Genomic DNA, 18,167 nt, shown 5'->3' on the forward strand with positions numbered 1-18,167 from the left:
TTTTGTAAGAAAAAGTCATTAGGAATAAAATAAAAAAGTCAAAAGGAAGAAAGCTTTTAGATATGTGAAGGTATCCATCTTTTTGTATATAGTTCATAAAACAACAAATATTGTTTAATAGAAGGAAGAACTAACTGGGCGATTTATATAAAAGAAAAAATAAATAAAGGAAACAATAGGAGTAATGACAAAATATGGTTCTGTTTGGTGTAAGTTTAAAATAGTTTCTTAAATTTATTTCTGGACAATTTTGACTCTTTAAGCATACTGACTGGGATGGACATCTTATATCCTAAAATCAGCCATGCAATCATAATTTTCTTCCATAAACTATTTGCGTCGATGGATCTGTTCGATCCAAAATTTAAGATAATGGATGTAAATCAAAAAATAATTCATGAGTAATTTGTAATGGAGTTGAATTCTCAAATTATGAAGTGTCAATGTCAATTTATGCAGTATTACTCCACATATAGTCCTCCAAACCACATTTTCTAAAGAAACTAAAGTTAATCTCACATTTTCTAAAGAAACTATAGTTGATCTGAATCGGTCTTATAAAAATCTGGTACAAAATAAATGCATTCATTTTTCAAATAATTCATATCGGCAAGTGCAAACTTTCCAAATTTCAGCTCAAGCCGCAGCCAATATATCTCCTGGAAACAAAAATATATTATTAGGGTTATCAAAAATAAAAATTCTAGCGAAATATTCAACTAATTTTGATAGGTTGATTTAATGGAAGTTGTGGGGAATTTTTTTTTTTAACGGATTCAATTTTGTGCTATCTTCGTCTATTGCAGGTTTTTGTGTAGTACATGCTACTTTTGAAAAACAAAAATCTATTTCAAGTGCATACCGTTTTAGATAGGACAATCATGATGCTTCTGGTGAATTATTTCATTATCATAGTTTTTGTCAAATTTAACAATCAACATTAACACCATGGTTAATATCACCAACAGTAACAACAATAACATATGCAAGCGAACATTACCTCTACCTCTGTAGGATAGAGGTCGTTTCCAATAAACCCTTCGCTCCAACAACATTATTAAATTGGACAACTTAAGGAACGCATAATATATAGTAACAAGTAACACTCAACCCGCCAATGATCATTACTCATTAGAGCAACCAAACAAAAAAAAACATTACTTTAGTTTTGTCCAGCTTCTATCCGTTTGATCTTCATTTAATCATACAAAAGGACTTTGCTAAAAGCAATACAGAAAAGCTACAATCATTATACATTAACAAACACTTCAAATTGTCAGCTGAGGCTATACACTTTGGATGACCACGATCACGACCACGAAACACTTTATTACATTATGGCTATTTAGTTCCAGCTTTAGCAGCACAACGAAATATCATGTTCTTCAGTATGGGACGATGATGGATTCGATAATCTCTTGGAGTGGAGCCAGCTCCTTCTTGTCAATTAGTCCAAACTCCTACAAGATAAACATACAATTGTTAGTTAATTCCATATACAAAACAACGTATGTTACCGAATGACAAAACCTATATTGTCAAAAGCAACTCGCATAACCTCCTTCGAACAAATAGCCAAAGCTTTTTCCCCAGCCAGCATCAGATACTGACTAGTGACTATCTTTCTTCTTTCCAAACGACAATTTTCATTCCCTATGGATAAGGGTGCTAGAAATTTTGTTATTTATAAGGGGATAGGAAAAAAGGAAGAGCTACACAAAATTAGAGACTTGAGGAATGTGATTCAGGTCATACGCAAAAGATCTAATCCTCGAAAGTTAAGCTCCATAATGACCCTTTCTAGCAGGAAAAAGATGCAAATCAGAATAAAAGAAGCAGGCTCCAGGAAAAATTTTACATTTCTCCTATACATCTTATTCAAAAGATGGAAAAATTTGAACTTTATGCTTTCTTTCGACAATTCAATACTTATCTGCTGGAAATAAAATTTAAAAAACGTCTGTCAAGGAATGGCCAATGTCAACCAACATATCTAAAGGATCGAAATTACTTCCATCTTCCCTTCTTTCTATATACACCCGGAAACCACTATTCTTCTTGCAAACCAGGTTTCTGCTAACCTCCCTAGCTTCTATGGCCAACACCTTGCACGGTGCCCACCTCTTTCATGAAGTTGTTTAGAGTTTTACTGAATTCACACCTGGGTAACCTTTGTTTGAAAAGGTGCCATTATGCAAAAGACTGTCGCACCTCCTTCCTTCCCCAACTTCCTAGGAAATAATATCTGTAAAATCCTTCCCTTCGTACACATGGCCTGACAACTATCAGTTATGCTATAATGACAGCAACGTATGTTCTCTATCCTCAACAACAAGAACTTGCTTTTTCAGTACGAAAGAGAGGATATTAGCAATTTGATTGAGCAGCTAAAAGATCAGCAATTAACCAGGTTCAACAGTAAAAAGCAGTCCTCCAATCAACATTAAAAATATCAGTAACATGACCTGCATTCATTTTAAAGGTATTACCTTAATAAACACTTTACTTTTTACCAAGAAATCTGTCTGGGGCCAACCTTTAGAACCTACCTCAACCTTTGAAACTCTGGATAATGGACCCGCCCCTCTACACTTCTCCACTTAAATACAAAACTTAGTTCACATGGCGCAAGGCTTGAACCTCTAGTCCACATCACAAGTCCCTCAACCTTTGGCGCTTGAACTAAGCCCTAGGGGCACCTTAATCAATATTTGACAGGGGCTATAAACTTAATCATCCATATTCCTCATAAACTTGCCAAAAAGATAGGTTCAGTGAAGTAAAGACTTTTCCATGATTCCAAAAAGATGTCATGTGGAGGCTAGGATGAATATGTTCCTTGTACTATTCGTAGAGAATCATATTTTTTATTAGAACTTTAGGTTCTCTACTTATGGTAAACCACTTGTATATGGAGTGTCTCCCAACAAATCAATCAAAAAACAAATTAGGTGGTCCCTAAGTTCATTACCATGACTGATTAACATACGTTATTTACGGATATCCTTGATGGCACCCTAAAAATAAGTTCAGATTTAAGGGATAAGAAAAGAGGGAAAAGTTTGCAATTCTTCTATTAACTTATCTGACATCATCAACTACATCATTCACACAATTAACTTGTAGGAGCTTCAGCAACCACATGACAGCATTCGCTCGATTCCTTCATGTTAAAAGCACGGAAAAAGGCATAAAAACACACTCATCAAAATTGTCAGTCACACACCTTTTCTCTCCAATGACCCCCACCCCAAAAAAGAACTATTTTGAAATTGAATTATTACCTCTCTAATAGCTGCAGTAACACAGTTGGTATATTTCTATGTTTATAACTTAATCAACATTGTCATCAACATTGCCGCCGAAGCTGGAAGCCATTTTTGGCGAAGAAGACTGTCACCCAGCTCTTAAACCTGTCTAAATCAGCCATAACCTCTCCAATCTGCCAAAATAGAGCTCCCTCACTTTCATCTCTCTATCCATCCTCTCCTTTTTCTTTTCTTTTCCGTTATAATTGTACTCGATTTTTTATGCGGAGTTCTTGTACTTTTCCAGAATTGAGATCCCTCACCTTCATCATGTATTTGCAATGGTGAGCTTAAGACAGTGATGGTAGGGTTTCTTAGCGGTGGAGTGGTGGTGGATGCCAGAAAGGGGAAGGAGGACAAAGAAGGGGGGAAAAAGGTAAAAAAGAAAAGAACTAAGTGAAAAATACAAGAGCAAGGCACATGTAATCCACTCTTTAGCACACATCTGGTTTGCTGCATGTCAAAGGTGGTTCTGTTCAATCTTGAAATAGTTCAGGGAGTCCCCCCAGTAAAGAATAAGGGTGAAAGTGACAATTTCGATGTAGTGTGCGTTTTTATGTCTTTTCCCTTAAAAGCACCAAATTCTATATATTAATTAATTTTACCTCAATCGATCCCTAATTTTATCCGGAGAACACACACCTTGTTGATTTTTCCTACTATTGATGATTAATTTTCTTGAGGGAATAAACTTAATTTTATACTGTGGTTGACCGGGTCAGCTTGTGCATTTTCACGGGCTGTTACCTCCCACCATCACAGATACCTGGTAACTTTGGCTCGGTAGGAGTGGAGTTGAACCTGATATCTCATGGTACCCAATTGACCACTAGGCTACATCCTTGGGTGTTTCTCGAGATAATAAACTTAGATCACTCATTGAGTTTTAATGGAAAGTTTTGAATATATTCAGAAGTTCTTTGACTCCTGCTAGATTTGAGAGCCATCGATTATCGAAGCTTAATTGTTTCCTCGCTACCAATAGTACTTTGGTTCAGCAACAAGCAAGCAAACAGATGATGGTAAACTAGCGTATGACGGACATCCATAGTAAGACAAAAAAATCCCCTCAGTTGTGTACTCAGATATCAATTCTTTAATTTTCTATCAGCTGATGGGATACATAATCCATTGGAAAGTTAAACAGACAACCAGAAAAAAAAAGATACGACGACATTTATTCGGACATAATTTGTCCAGACACATGCAATTAACGTGTTTTCAAAATTTGGAAGAAAGATAAACTATTAAGTGCACAAGAAAGAGATTCAGAGAACTCACATGGGTGAAGAGTATGAAATGCTTAAAGCATGTATTCAAATGGGCCTCCTCCTTCAGACTCACAATTTTCTGAAAATGGGAGTGATAAATGTGTGCATACACACGAAAGAGACGCTTAAAAATTGTCTTCACAACATCCTTGAAGTTAGCTGGAAACGGCGCACCTACAAAATTTAGCACAAAGAATCAAAAACCAAAGGCATTAGTGTTCTCCAAACTAAGATGGAAAGAGCATTAATATCAGCAAGCTAGAATACCTCATCCCACCAACCCATTTCCAAGCCCAGACTCTGCCACGGTGCCACCACACCATCCCCCCCACCCCCACCCCACCCCACACACAACAAGACTAATTAAAAGTAAACGACTAAAAAATGTAACTGTTTTCTTTTTGTTGGGGCTTGTGCAGGCAAGGGGCCTCTCTACCCTATCTTTTCTGCCGATACAACTTTAGACGGCCTGAAGACAAAGAACCTGGGCTTCCATATTATATTAACCTTTTGATAAGTTGAAAAACCACATATCAAAAAGCAGAATGATAACAGAGTAGAAAAGTAGAATGAATATAGAGTAGTTTTTAGAGATGGTTTGATGTGGAACAATTAGATGATACTTCAACTTAGAATTACTAAATGAGATTTTACTCTAGAAACGTGTGAAATAGCAGAAAACGTCAATATTTTAGATGCGTGTCCAAATTTTGATACGTCCAAAGTAGATGTGTGATTTGCACCTATACAGTAAAATAGCATTATTACTTTCCATTTAAAGACCAGTAATACCAAGTCTTTGAGGAAATAGAGATTCATCATCCAATTGAGTTTCAATCCAGTCCATCAAATATTCAACGTATTTTGGAGCCGAAACTTCAATAGGCTTCTTAATTTGTACTCCATCAGCCCACCTGTACTCGTACCTGAAATAAATGTATGAAGTAAGTCAGGAATACAGTCTGAATTTTTCTTCTCTTGAGACATTAATAGCATAGAAACATTTGGGTTTGATTTGATTCAGACTATCATTATCAAAGTTGGGCTTGATTAAGGAGGAAGAATACAAAGGGCTCACACATAACCAGGAAATATATTATGAAAAAGAGATATATTAGTTAAATTTCTATATGAAAGTGCAGCTGAAAATGCAATTCACCAATAACTAATGAAAGTCAGGATTGCAGAAAAAATATATGATGAAAAAGAAAAAAAATCAACGTCTGGACTTCCTTTTTTTTTAATTCCATACATCAAAACCCTTAATTTGTATTCTGCTCCCTCTTCATTGTAAAGAACCTCTCTTTACAAAAAGATTTTACTTCTACCAAGGAAGGGTCCATAATCTCTATTCAAGCAGGCATTTGGCCATAGATTCCAAATTTTTCTTACTTTATTTGGAATTTATGGAATTGGAGTTGAAGATGAGTTGTGTTTGGCTACACTTTTTCCAAAGAATATTTGGAATACTTTACTTGCTTGATTGTACTTAAAAATACATCTTCAAAGTTGAAAAGTGAGTTGGAAATTAGGTTATTAGGGGTTTTCCAAATTTGAAGTACAACTTCAAATTGGATTTGAATTTCTCATGGTCAAAACATCGATTTTCAAATAAAGTGAAAAATTATTCCGGAAAAAAAAGTGAATAATTTTTATTGCCAAACGGGCATTCGCAGAAGATTTGACTGACCCTGCTCCTGCTACGATATTTGCACATTTAGATGCTACTATGGAAATATCGAGTGGATTGGCTGCCAAAGGTATTTATCCAGTCTTAATGTAAACCACGTTGCAGAATTCAACCCAACCAAACCATATCCAACAATTATTAGGTTTAGGTTCTTCTAAATGAAGAGCATACTTCGATGCATAGATCAAAAATTAATTCACCTAAACAAGCTGCATCATTAATACCTTAGTCACCTCCTCTACTAGTGCACCTATTGGGTAAACTTCTTAAAATGCTAATAGTTAAAATGATTCTCATAATTTACCAGCTACAAGTGGAACCATTGTCAAAGCAGAATGCATGGAAAAGCGCCAGAAAGATGTGGTGTTAAAAAAACAAAGCACAACTAAAATGCTTGTTCAAGTAAAAAGATGCACGTATGGAGAAAAATCTGTGATCAAGAAATCAACTAGAATCTGCAATCACCAATGGTCATTTACCAGGCGGCCATGATATGACCCGGGAAAGCTCAATGGTGATTATGATTTGGTGGAGATCGACGTCAAGTCAATGAAGAGACTTGAATCCATACATGGAAATCTATACCTAGATTATTCAAGACGTTCAAAGTAAAGAGATGAGGGAATCCACCCGCTAACCCTAGTGTTTGTAGATTGAAAGGTATAGTTATCAAGTCCTATGTTGATCAATCACAACATATAATTGAATAAATCCTTTCTTTCTTCTATCTTATCTCCTATTTCTTCTATCTAGAAATCAATTTCCCTTATCCCATATTATATGTTATTTTTCCGCATTATAATCCTCAGTTCCCAACTAAAATCTTATCAAGCCATCTCCATTAAATTAAATGGCAGTTCTGCATAAAAGCAGTGCAAAAAGCAACCACTTACGTCATTGCCACTACTTGCCTCACCATATTTCATACAAGGAAAGGAGTAAGAAATTATCTCGAAACAAGTCCTTTTTTGGTCTTACCAAATTCCCAATCCTTACATTTTTCTTCTTTTCCCCTTTTACGTATGTCTTGTTCCGGCAGAAGGGGTGGAATAGAACACTTTACAGATATCATATATTAGACAATGGAAGAGGAAGAGAAGCACAACTCATTATAGACTGGAAGAAAAGTTAAGAGTGGTGCACGACAAGGTGAGAATAATTAAGAATGTTTGCATCAAGTTTCTTGGTCAGTCCAAGAAAAAAAAGGCAAAGGGAATTCTCACAAGCAACATTCGTAGCTTAAATGTTTCTTTCTAATCAAAACACTTCCAACTGAAGACAACAACAACAACAAACCCAGTGTATTCCCACCTAGTGGGGTCTGGGGGGTAAGATGTACGCAGTCCATACCTCTACCTCTGAAGAAGTAGAAAGGCTGTTTCCGATAGACCCCCGGCTCAAGACACGAGATACCACACAAACACATAGTAAAGCACAGCACAAGATTACATAACATAAATACGGCACCCATAAGTAATATAAAACAGAGGAACACGGACTCCTAACAGGAATAAAACCCCCACCAAGTAATTCCCTACACTAGCGACTCAAACTGGCCCTAGTCCTCTGCCCTAATTCGCGTCCTCCAGACCTTCCTATCTAGGGTCATGTCCTCGGTGAGCTGTAACTGCTCCATGTCCTGCCTAATCACCTCCCTCCAGTACTTCTTCGGCCTACCCCTACCCCGCCTAAAACCATCCAACGCTAGCCTGTCACACCTACGGACCGGGGCATCCATGCCCCTCCTCTTCACGTGTCCGAACCATCTCAATCGGGCTTCCCGCATCTTGCACTCCACTGGAGTCACACCAACCTTTTCCCGGATAGTCTCATTCCGAATTCTATCCCCTCTAGTCAGCCCACACATCCAGCGCAACATCCGCATTTCTGCCACCCTCATTTTTTGGGTGTGGGAGTTCTTAACTGGCCAACACTCCGGTCCATACAACATGGCCGGACAGACTACCGCCCTGTAGAATTTGCCTTTAAGGTTGGGCGGCACCTTCTTATCGCACAGCACCCCCGACGCGAGCTTCCACTTCATCCATCCCGCCCCAATACGGTGCGAGACATCCTCGTCAATCTCACCGTTACTCGGGATCACGGACCCGAGATACTTGAAACTCTCCCTCTTACATACCTCCTGTGATTCCAGCTTCACTACTACCTCATTCTCCCGCCTCACGTCATTAAACTTACATTCTACATACTCTGTCTTGCTTTTGCTTCTGCTCACCCTGAACCCTTTAGACTTAAGGGTTTGCCTCCACACCTCTAATTTGTCACTCACACCCCCTCGAGTCTCATCTATCAGAACTACATCGTCTGCAAAGAGCATACACCACGGCACCTCCCCTTGAATACGCCGCGTCAACACATCCATCACCAACGCAAACAAAAAGGGACTAAGAGTAGATCCCTGATGCAACCCTGTCAGGACAGTGAAATGCTCTGAGTCTCCTCCCGCCGTCCTCACCTTAGTTTTCGCTCCATCATACATATCCTTGATTGCTCTGATATATGCTAGCGGTACTCCACTCACCTCCAAGCATCTCCAAAGCACCTCCCTGGGGACTTTGTCGTAGGCCTTCTCCAGGTCGATAAACACCATGTGCAGGTCCTTCTTCAGTTCCCTATACTGTTCCACCAACCTCCGTACCAGGTGAATTGCCTCCGTCGTCGAGCGGTCAGACATAAATCCAAACTGGTTTTCTGAAATAGACACTATCCGTCTCAGCCTCACCTCGACCACTCTCTCCCAGATCTTCATAGAGTGACTCAATAACTTAATCCCCCTATAGTTATTGCAACTCTGGATGTCCCCCTTATTCTTATAGAGAGGGATCATGGTACTCCACCTCCAAGCCTCGGGCATCTTTGCCGTCTTGAAGATTTCATTAAACAATCCAGTCAACCACCTTACACCAGCCTCTCCAACGAACTTCCAAAACTCCACCGGTATCTCATCCGGCCCCGTCGCCCTACCCCTTCGCATTCTACGAACAGCTTGTCTAACCTCTTCTACCTTAAAACGTCTACAATAGCTAAAATCCCAACACTCCTCTGAGTGCTCCAGTTCCCCTAACACAATAGCTTTATCCCCTTCGTCATTCAAGAGCCTATGAAAGTACGACTGTCATCTATTCTTAATGTGGCCGTCCTCCACCAACACTCTACCGTCCTCCCCCTTAATGCACTTCACCTGATCGAGATCACGACCCTTCCTCTCCCTAGCCTTAGCGAGTCTAAACAACTTTTTCTCCCCTCCTTTCCCCTGTAACCTGCATACAAGCTCTCAAAGGCGGCCGTCTTAGCTGCCGTGACTGCTGACTTAGCCTCCTTCCTCGCTAGCTTGTACTCTTTCTTGTTTACCCGCTTCTCCTCTTCGTCCTTACTCTCCACCAACTTGGCATACGCCCCTTTCTTGGTCCCCACTTTCTTCTCCACCTCTTCATTCCACCACCAATCCCCCCGATGGTGCCCGGCCCGGCCCCTAGAAACACCCAACACCTCACTTGCATTCTCCCTGATGCACCTAGCCGCCCTATCCCACATACTATCCACGTCTCCCCTACACTCCCACACCCCCATTCCCGCCAACTTCTCTCCTATCTCCCACGCATTCACTGGTGTCAGGCCGCCCCACTTAATTCTAGGTCTACACTCCCTACTCCTCCTCTTTCTATTCTTCTTTATACCCAAATCCATAACCAAGAGCCTATGTTGGGTCGAAAGATTCTCACTCGAGATGACCTTACAGTCCTTGCACAATGCCCTATCCCCTTTCCTAAGCAACAAAAAGTCAATCTGGGTCCTGGCTATCGCGCTTCGAAAGGTGATCAGGTGCTCGTCCTTCTTCGGGAAGCCCGAGTTCACCACCACCAGCCCAAAGGACCTCGCAAACTCCAATAGGTTAGCCTCCTCTTCATTTCTCTCCCCAAAACCAAAACCACCATGCACATCACCAAAGCCTCCCGGTAGCGCCCCGATGTGCCCGTTGAAATCTCCTGCTACAACAATCTTCTCCGAGCTAGGCACGCCTCTCACCACCTCCTCCAAAACCTCCCAAAACCGCATCTTCTCCTCCCCCTCCGATCCCACTTGCGGTGCATAGGCACTACACACGTTCAGGGTAAACCCCCGAATGACCAACTTAATAGTCATCAACCTATCGTTGATCCTCTTCACCTCTACTACCTGACCTCTAAGCTCTTCATCTACTAAGATGCCAACTCCATTCCTACGCCTCTCGCTCCCAGAGTACCACAGCTTGTAACCATCCACATCCCTAGCCTTTAGACCCTACCCACTTGGTCTCTTGAACACACGCAATGTTGATCCTCCCCTTCCTAAGGGTCTTCACAAGCTCTATGGACTTACCCTGAAGGGTCCCTATATTCCAAGACCCAACCCTCAGCCTACCGTCACTACCCGCACGCCCTCCACTACCACCCCCCCCCGCGGCCAAACCTTGGCCTCCCTCCCACTCCCGCCCTTTCCTCATCCCCCGCCCCCACCACGGCCCCACGCCCCAACCCCCTCGGACATGACCCTATCCACCCATTACAGCCCACAGCCACAACTACACGAAAGTATAAGAGAATATAAAGATAATATAAAGATATAAAGATATAAACGATGGTAATAGCAAAGCAGCAGCAAGTAATACAAGGCTCACACACATTCAAAGAAATACTCCAGAAACCAAACTATACTCAATTAGGGGCAAACACCACTGGACTCTAACACGCACAGTCCCAAATACAGATTCCCGAGCCGATAACCCAATCCAACGCAGTGCAAGAAACGACCACAGCAACATCAACAACAGACAACAGACAACAGACAATATCCACAAATCCCACGCAAGTCAAGGTACAGGGCTACTACTAGCATAATACGAAGAATGAAAGAATGCAGAATGAAGAATGAAATAACAAAGGTTAGAAGTCACCGGATTTCGCTTGTAGACCAAGCCGGCAACCAAGCCCCGCGTCGACCTGCTGCCGGGGGATTTCGCTGCTGAGATGGATCTGCGGCTGCTGGCAACCGAGCGGCGGGTGCAGACGGAGTTGCGGCTGAAGACCGAGCTTCGGCTGTTGTACCGGCGCCGGAGGGGGGTGGGCGTAGGGGTGGGGGTCGGGGTGGGGGGTATGGACAGAAAAGGGTGGGGGGGTGAACAGCGGGGGGGGGGGGGCTTGGAACCAGCGGTCGGCGACTGGGGTCGGCGCCGGTGACCGGAGGTCGGGTCGGGTCGGCGACGAGAGAGAGAGGGGGTAGGGAGAGAGAGAAAGCCGTTCGGACGGCGACGGCGGGGACCAGTGGTCGGGGCCGGAGGTCGGGTCGGGTCGGCGCCGACGGCGCCGAAGGCCGTGGACCGGGGCGAGGCGAGAGAGAGAGAGAGAGAGAGAGCCGTTAGAGGGACACGACAGTTAAAAAAATTTGCAAAACAAAATGATTTTCCAGTAACAAAAATACACTTCCAACTGAAGAATTCAAGATAATTTCACATAAACAATGGTCTACTTTTTCTAGTTTTTTTTTTTAGCATCTAAAGCAGAACCTAAATAAGTTAACTCCACTAAGAGAATAGCTTTCCCAAACTTTAGAACATTCACCAATTGGGAGATCAAACAAGTATTGAAATCATCAATGGAAGTGCAAATGCCAATTAAGGAAAGAAAGGAGGGAATGACTCATACAATTTTAACCTTCTCAAATATTGCTCAGGAAAGCAACCTTTTTGATATATAATCAGCAAGAGTCTAAATGATTGCTGATTATTCCTATACATCACTGAACTATATAGAAAGAAAAAACAATCTTTACACAAGTATCATCAACGCAGTCATTTACTGAACATACTTAGGGCCTGCGGTCATTGTAGGGCAGTTCTCTGGCGTGCAGAACTCAGTCAAGGTGCCATAAAGCAGATTCACCTGGTTGAAGAAATCGACAGCTGGATATTGCAAGACAAAATCTCCATTCAGTTTAAAATTTAGATTAGATAACACAAACAACTCACCAAAGAAAAGAAATTAACGTGCACGTGTATTATGAGAGCAACGAAAAGATAGTATACGAAGCACTCTGTTCTCGCAGTTGGCTTCATAGGGAAGTCACATGTAAGCAGCATGAAAGCTTCTATCTAGAATTCTTTCTGCTACACAGTTTAATTTACTTTTTTACCAGCCTTTATTTTATTCACTGTTAGTAAGTAAAACGTAAAAAGCTGTTATCAAAATGTGAATTACACTTGGTGGAACTTCTTAGATATGGTATGTTCATATGGCATTTGGATGACCCAGAAAGATAGAGATATCAAGGTATTGCATTATTTAAAATTTGTTTGTACTATAACAATACTCACATAAGCTTACAACCTATCCACATTCTTTACAGCACCTGGTACAAAGAATTAAATCATTCAACATGTAAAATACTCCCGCAACACCCCGGATCACATTTACCAACCTAATTAAACAAGGCATGGGTGGGTACAACGAAAGAGTTCAAGCTATAAAAGATACTAAACCGTGGAGAATAAATCTCAGATGAATTGGAATTTCTGCTAGCTTTGAACACAATACCAGGGCACATTTGGTGGTGTATCTGGAAAGAAAGAAACAAGAGGGGCTTTGCAGGGAAGAAGAACTCAATCCTGAAGATCAAATTTGTTGATAACTTGATGTAAAAGGGAATGGTGGATAGAGGATAATGAAACCTTGTTACAATTCATTGCATCTTTTGCAAACTTTTTGGATGTAATCATGACACTTTCTTAGTTCTGGTTTTGACATCAATAATACTTACTATTTCAAGAGGAAAAAGTCATTCAGATTTCTTGAGAAAAAAGCTCATGTTCTCATCTCTTGCAAGATTATATATTGAAAAAATATCAGAAATTGTGAACTTTTGCAGAGTAGCGACAAATTTTTTGGGACAATACAAAAAAGTAGAGCAGTTAGTTTGGGATAGATGGGTTATCTATCTCATTTTTAGCATCCTCTTTTTTTTTTCTTTTGGCAATTTAGAGCAACTCTTCTCCAGTGACAGATTAGGCCTGCAGCTCAAGGGTGACAGTGAACACAGCAATCACATGTGCTGTTTGTGTCAGAAAACTTGAGCAACAAAATAGGGCCAACATTAGGGCACTGGCTAATGATATGCACATGCATGAAATATAGAAAGGCAAAGAGGGAGAAAGAGTACTGTTGACAGCAAGCCACTCGTTAATATCTTCTCCTGGAGGGAGCCTTACAGCCTCTCTCAAGTTTCCACTGCCCAATGTGGCATCAATATGCTTCCTTAATTGTGCCCCCTATAATAGCAGAAAAGAAGAGCGAATAAAGGAAGATGGCCTAGTTAAATACATTTTTTTAAAAACAGTAAGTATTAAGAAAAGATATTACTCTTCTACTCCACAGCTTGTTGATACATTTAGGACCATAATAAAAATGCCTGGAAGAATGTTAAACTAGCAATAAGACTTGACTAACAGTGCTACTCAACCCAATTGTGTATCTTTAGGCATATCTGAACTGGTTACGAGTTCAATTATTGGACACAAGGGTCTAAACTCATAGCTTTCAATACTCTTAAGAGTCTACAATTACGGCTCTCAAAGTCATGAGACTATTCAAAAGATTTCATATCACCCTGATGCTTCTAAGTTCTAACTGAAAATACAATCATGCATATCTATGCCTCAAACCTTTCCAAATAGAAACCATACCTCATGTTAAACAAAAGCACTTATTTATCATGATATCAGAAATAAGTACCTCGTTAGCCATGTAATTAAATAGTTTTAGGAAGCAGTTACCGGCATCAACTAGACAAAATGACTTGCTCACTTAAAATTCTAAAGTCCAATATATTATATATCTCATTCGCAAATTGAAAGCTTCCTAAAATTAAAGCAATGCTAACTTTTGCAGCCAAGGCTCACATAGACACTGTCTCACCCTCTAAACAAGTACAATAGCTCTTGTAATTCTAAAAATCCTAACTACCATGGTCAATCAGTCAGGTTAGAAAATCTAAGCTGCCTAAGCATCCTGAGAATTGGACAAACATAGTCAGCTTGCCCTAACACTTGAGGATTGCACTTCTTTGGTAACTGAAAAGATCCAGAATATGGATGTATCAACATAAAAATGTTGCAGCCGAAGAATTAACACATGGGAAATAAGTACACAAACACAGAAGACTGCAGGAGAATTCCTTCTCCTGGACTAGGAAACAGTGCAACCTTACTCCCTGAGGGTGCACTTTTTTTGGGCCGGAACGTTCTCTGATTCCTGTATAGAAAGAGCAAACAATACATTAGATGACAGATGTATATGGCTACGGACAACATCCAGTCGAATTAAAGCAAGGCACACTAGAAGTTAAAGTTCAATGCAAACACAGGCAAACGCAAAAGCAAAGTACAGAACCAGCTTTAAGAAGGTCAAACTAAAGCCAGTAAAATTTAGGAGATTATGCAATACTCAATCAGTGTAAAAGAAAATATATACTTGAAATACAAACCCTCAATAATAATCAATAGCCAGATACTTGCTAAAGAGTTTCTTTGTTTTTTTGCCGTTGGTGATCTGTCAAATATCTTTTAGTTCTTAAACCAATCAGGACAAGCAGCCTAATGTTGCATACTTGAAAATGAAACTATGTAATAAAACTGATCAATTTACATGCATAATTTATATTACAAATAGGCTAATATGTGAAAGTTCCATTCTTTGGAATGTTCAGCTCCAATACAAATGAAGCAATGCAATAAGTCTGATTTATCCTAATAAGAATGCAAAAAATGCATGGTGATTCATTCAGTTGACATGTTCAGCTTCAACTAAACAGGTTACGAAACCACCTTCTGAAACTTGTACTATCTGACTATGTAAAATGCATGTTTAGAACACAGATAACTAACCCAATAACCAATTAGTATAATGGACAAGTAAAGATAGACGGGGGAGTAACACAAGATTTAGAAATCTTCTATACTTTATACTTTATTAAACTCCGTGTCCAAGTTAAAAACAGATAAACAAATTGAAACAGACACATATCATCAAAGCCACCATGAAAAGAAGCCGCAAGAAAATCCCACACAGCTAACCCCAAATTGGCCACATGAATCAAAAATCCTTAAACCTCATCAACAGTATCAGCATTCAAAAAAATCAATAAAAGGTACCAGAAGAATGCTTATAAGACTCAAACAAATTTACTAATGAAGCAAAAATTAAAACAACACAAAGAAGATTAATTAATACATAAAAAAAAGAAAAAATCCCAGATCAACAGATCCACCAAAAATCAATCAGAGATCGTGAAAACACAAAAATCAACACCCAATTCCCAATTTTTTTTAAAACAACAACAACAACACTCCCAAAACATTAATAAGATTATAACTTTACCTTCCAAGACCAAAGAGACTCATGATGAAATTAGATAATAGAATTCAGGAGATTGGGGTCGAAGAAAGCAGAGGCCCTGAGGTCTGGGGGTTGAATGAGCGAAGCGGCAAAGAAATGGAAGAGTTCCCTTTGTTTTTTCTCTGTTTTTTTTTTTGCTTAATAATTGGGAAAGAAAGAAAGTATATTATTTTAGTATATAATAATTTGAGTGGAAGTGTCGAAAAATGCTGCCTCGCACTGACTTCGCATCTGGGTGACATGACAACTGACACCTCACTAATTATTGGAATCTTTACCCAAATAGCCCACCCAATTATTTACTCTCTCCATATGTAGCACCGTCTGTCCCTCCAATAATTTTTTTTTATTTCTCACTTGATATTCGATATTTATATTAAAGTCACGATTAATTTAAATCGCACATTAAAGAGCTTATGATAAGAATGACGTTTCCAACATGATTTTCTCCCTATCCAGCACTCAAATCTTAAAACTTTGATGATTAAGGATGGAATAGTTTCAGCACACCACAACTCATATTGGTGTCCATTCAAAAATTACAAGTAAGAATTAGTTAGCTATATAGCCTTTCCATATAATAAATTTAATATTTTTAAAACTACAATGAATAGATAGTGTTATAAATACATTATCTGAATGTCTATTTTGTCATATATATATATATATATAATAAATGTTTATTTTATCATATATAGTGAATATCTATTTAGTAAAAAATTAGCAATTCAAAGTTAATTTTTCCTATAAATATATTAACAACGCTCAAAAGAATCCCTCGAGAGAAATAAAAATTACTCTCCCTTCTCTCTATTCTTCTTTTTATTTATTTTATATTTCATAACAAATAGTATTTAATAATAAAAATAAAGCTAATAGAAATAAAACTATTCATTGACTTATCAAATAGGACAAGTGTTGCTGGATTTTTTTTATTACATGAACAGAAAAAGGTTCTTGAAATTTGTGTTCTAACACAATCTTTAGATATTTATATGATTTTAAATCATTTTATTAAGAGATAGTTTGATAGAGTGTATGAAAATAGTATAAAATATGATGTATTGATACTGTTTAGATTAGTAATGGAAGTATTAGTTATACTAGCATTAGTTATTCAAAGGTTATTCTTGTGGAGTGTTTGATTTCGTGTGTTAAAAATAACTTGCATTACAAATTTTAAAAAAATACAAAAAAACTTTCCACAAATATAATGAAAATATCGTGAAAAAAATTTTGAGGGACTATTGTATTTTACCAATGTGCATTAAAACCACTTGTTAAGTGTTGATTATTTCTAAATAATGAGGGTTTAGGGTAATTTTGATTCTAAATATTCAGCCTTGAAATAGCTTAAACGGTACAGTTTTGATGTTAAAAGGTGAAAAAAGATTGATGTGCCTTTTTAAATTCGTAATTGAAAAGTTGTTGGAAGGAAATATCTTGGGATCCACTTACGATTGTGGGTGGTGTTCATGGTTGGGAGCTAGATATGAGCTCTTTGAACTCCATCAAATGAGTCTTGGTATGATTGCGGGACCCACCTACGCAAGTTGTAGGTTTCAACTAGATCAACTTTGCAAGTCAAGATTGTACCTAAGATCGTGATTTTTAACCATGGTTCTGGTTCCCTATTGTGGTTGGGAGGTATACTTGTCAACTTTCAAATGTTTGGGATTGTTTTGATCAGATGGGAGAATTGTATGATCATAAAATTTCACCATGATCGTACCTACGCTCGTAGATTTTCACTGTTGGATAATGCTTCACTAAAATAATCATAACTTTTTACTCCGATATCGCATTAAGGCAAAACTAAATGTGTTGGAAAGATAATTCAAATATCTATTATTCATTGGGTCTTGAGCTAAAAAATACTTCAGAATCTAGGAATTATACTCGTTTAAACTTGAAAATAGGGAGAATCTTCACAAGATCGGTAAGAAAGATTTTGACGTGGCCATGATCTAGGAGTTACTTGTGGCCTTAATATATGTTTGAATCACTTCTCATACAATCAAAGCATGATGTTTGATTTTACATGTATTTGAAGTGTGGTTCTAATTTTTACATGTATTTGAAGTATGGTTCTAATTTTACTTTGAATTTTCAGCGTGCTACAGTTACATGAAGAGATACATAGCATTAGCACTATACATATGCCTAGTTTTCTTTATTTTATCCAAAATTTAAAAACTCACTCATATCGTATTATTTTATCCGCATTAGTTCTAGATAAAAATTTAGCCCGCAATTCTTTCTACCAAAGACTCTCACCCTTTGCTATTCATCTCACTCACCTTCAATAAAGGATAAGGTCTTTTAATAGAAGAATTGGGGGTTAAATTTTTAACCGAGTCTAATATAGGTAAAATAATATGAATGGGTGGGGTTTTAAATTTATAAAAAAAAAGGGGGCATACGTTTGTTATCATGCTACGCGTCTCTTTAG

At 38.7% G+C, this 18,167-nt stretch overlaps 1 protein-coding gene across 1 annotated transcript; it reads right to left on the minus strand.

The window, feature by feature from the left end:
- Positions 1-1,100: 1,100 nt before the first annotated feature.
- On the minus strand, positions 1,101-15,983 carry LOC107869893 (MOB kinase activator-like 1A). Its single transcript, XM_016716298.2, has 7 exons — positions 15,698-15,983; positions 14,524-14,572; positions 13,482-13,590; positions 12,135-12,228; positions 5,372-5,505; positions 4,590-4,753; positions 1,101-1,460 (listed from the first exon to the last, which is right to left on the minus strand). Exons 1-7 carry the CDS (start codon positions 15,718-15,720, stop codon positions 1,386-1,388), a joined length of 648 nt encoding a protein of 215 aa, XP_016571784.1. The 5' UTR covers positions 15,721-15,983; the 3' UTR covers positions 1,101-1,385.
- Between the last annotated feature and the right edge of the window lie 2,184 nt (positions 15,984-18,167).

The sequence above is a fragment of the Capsicum annuum genome, chromosome 1 (assembly GCF_002878395.1).
Source record: "Capsicum annuum cultivar UCD-10X-F1 chromosome 1, UCD10Xv1.1, whole genome shotgun sequence".
Taxonomy (NCBI): domain Eukaryota; kingdom Viridiplantae; phylum Streptophyta; class Magnoliopsida; order Solanales; family Solanaceae; genus Capsicum; species Capsicum annuum.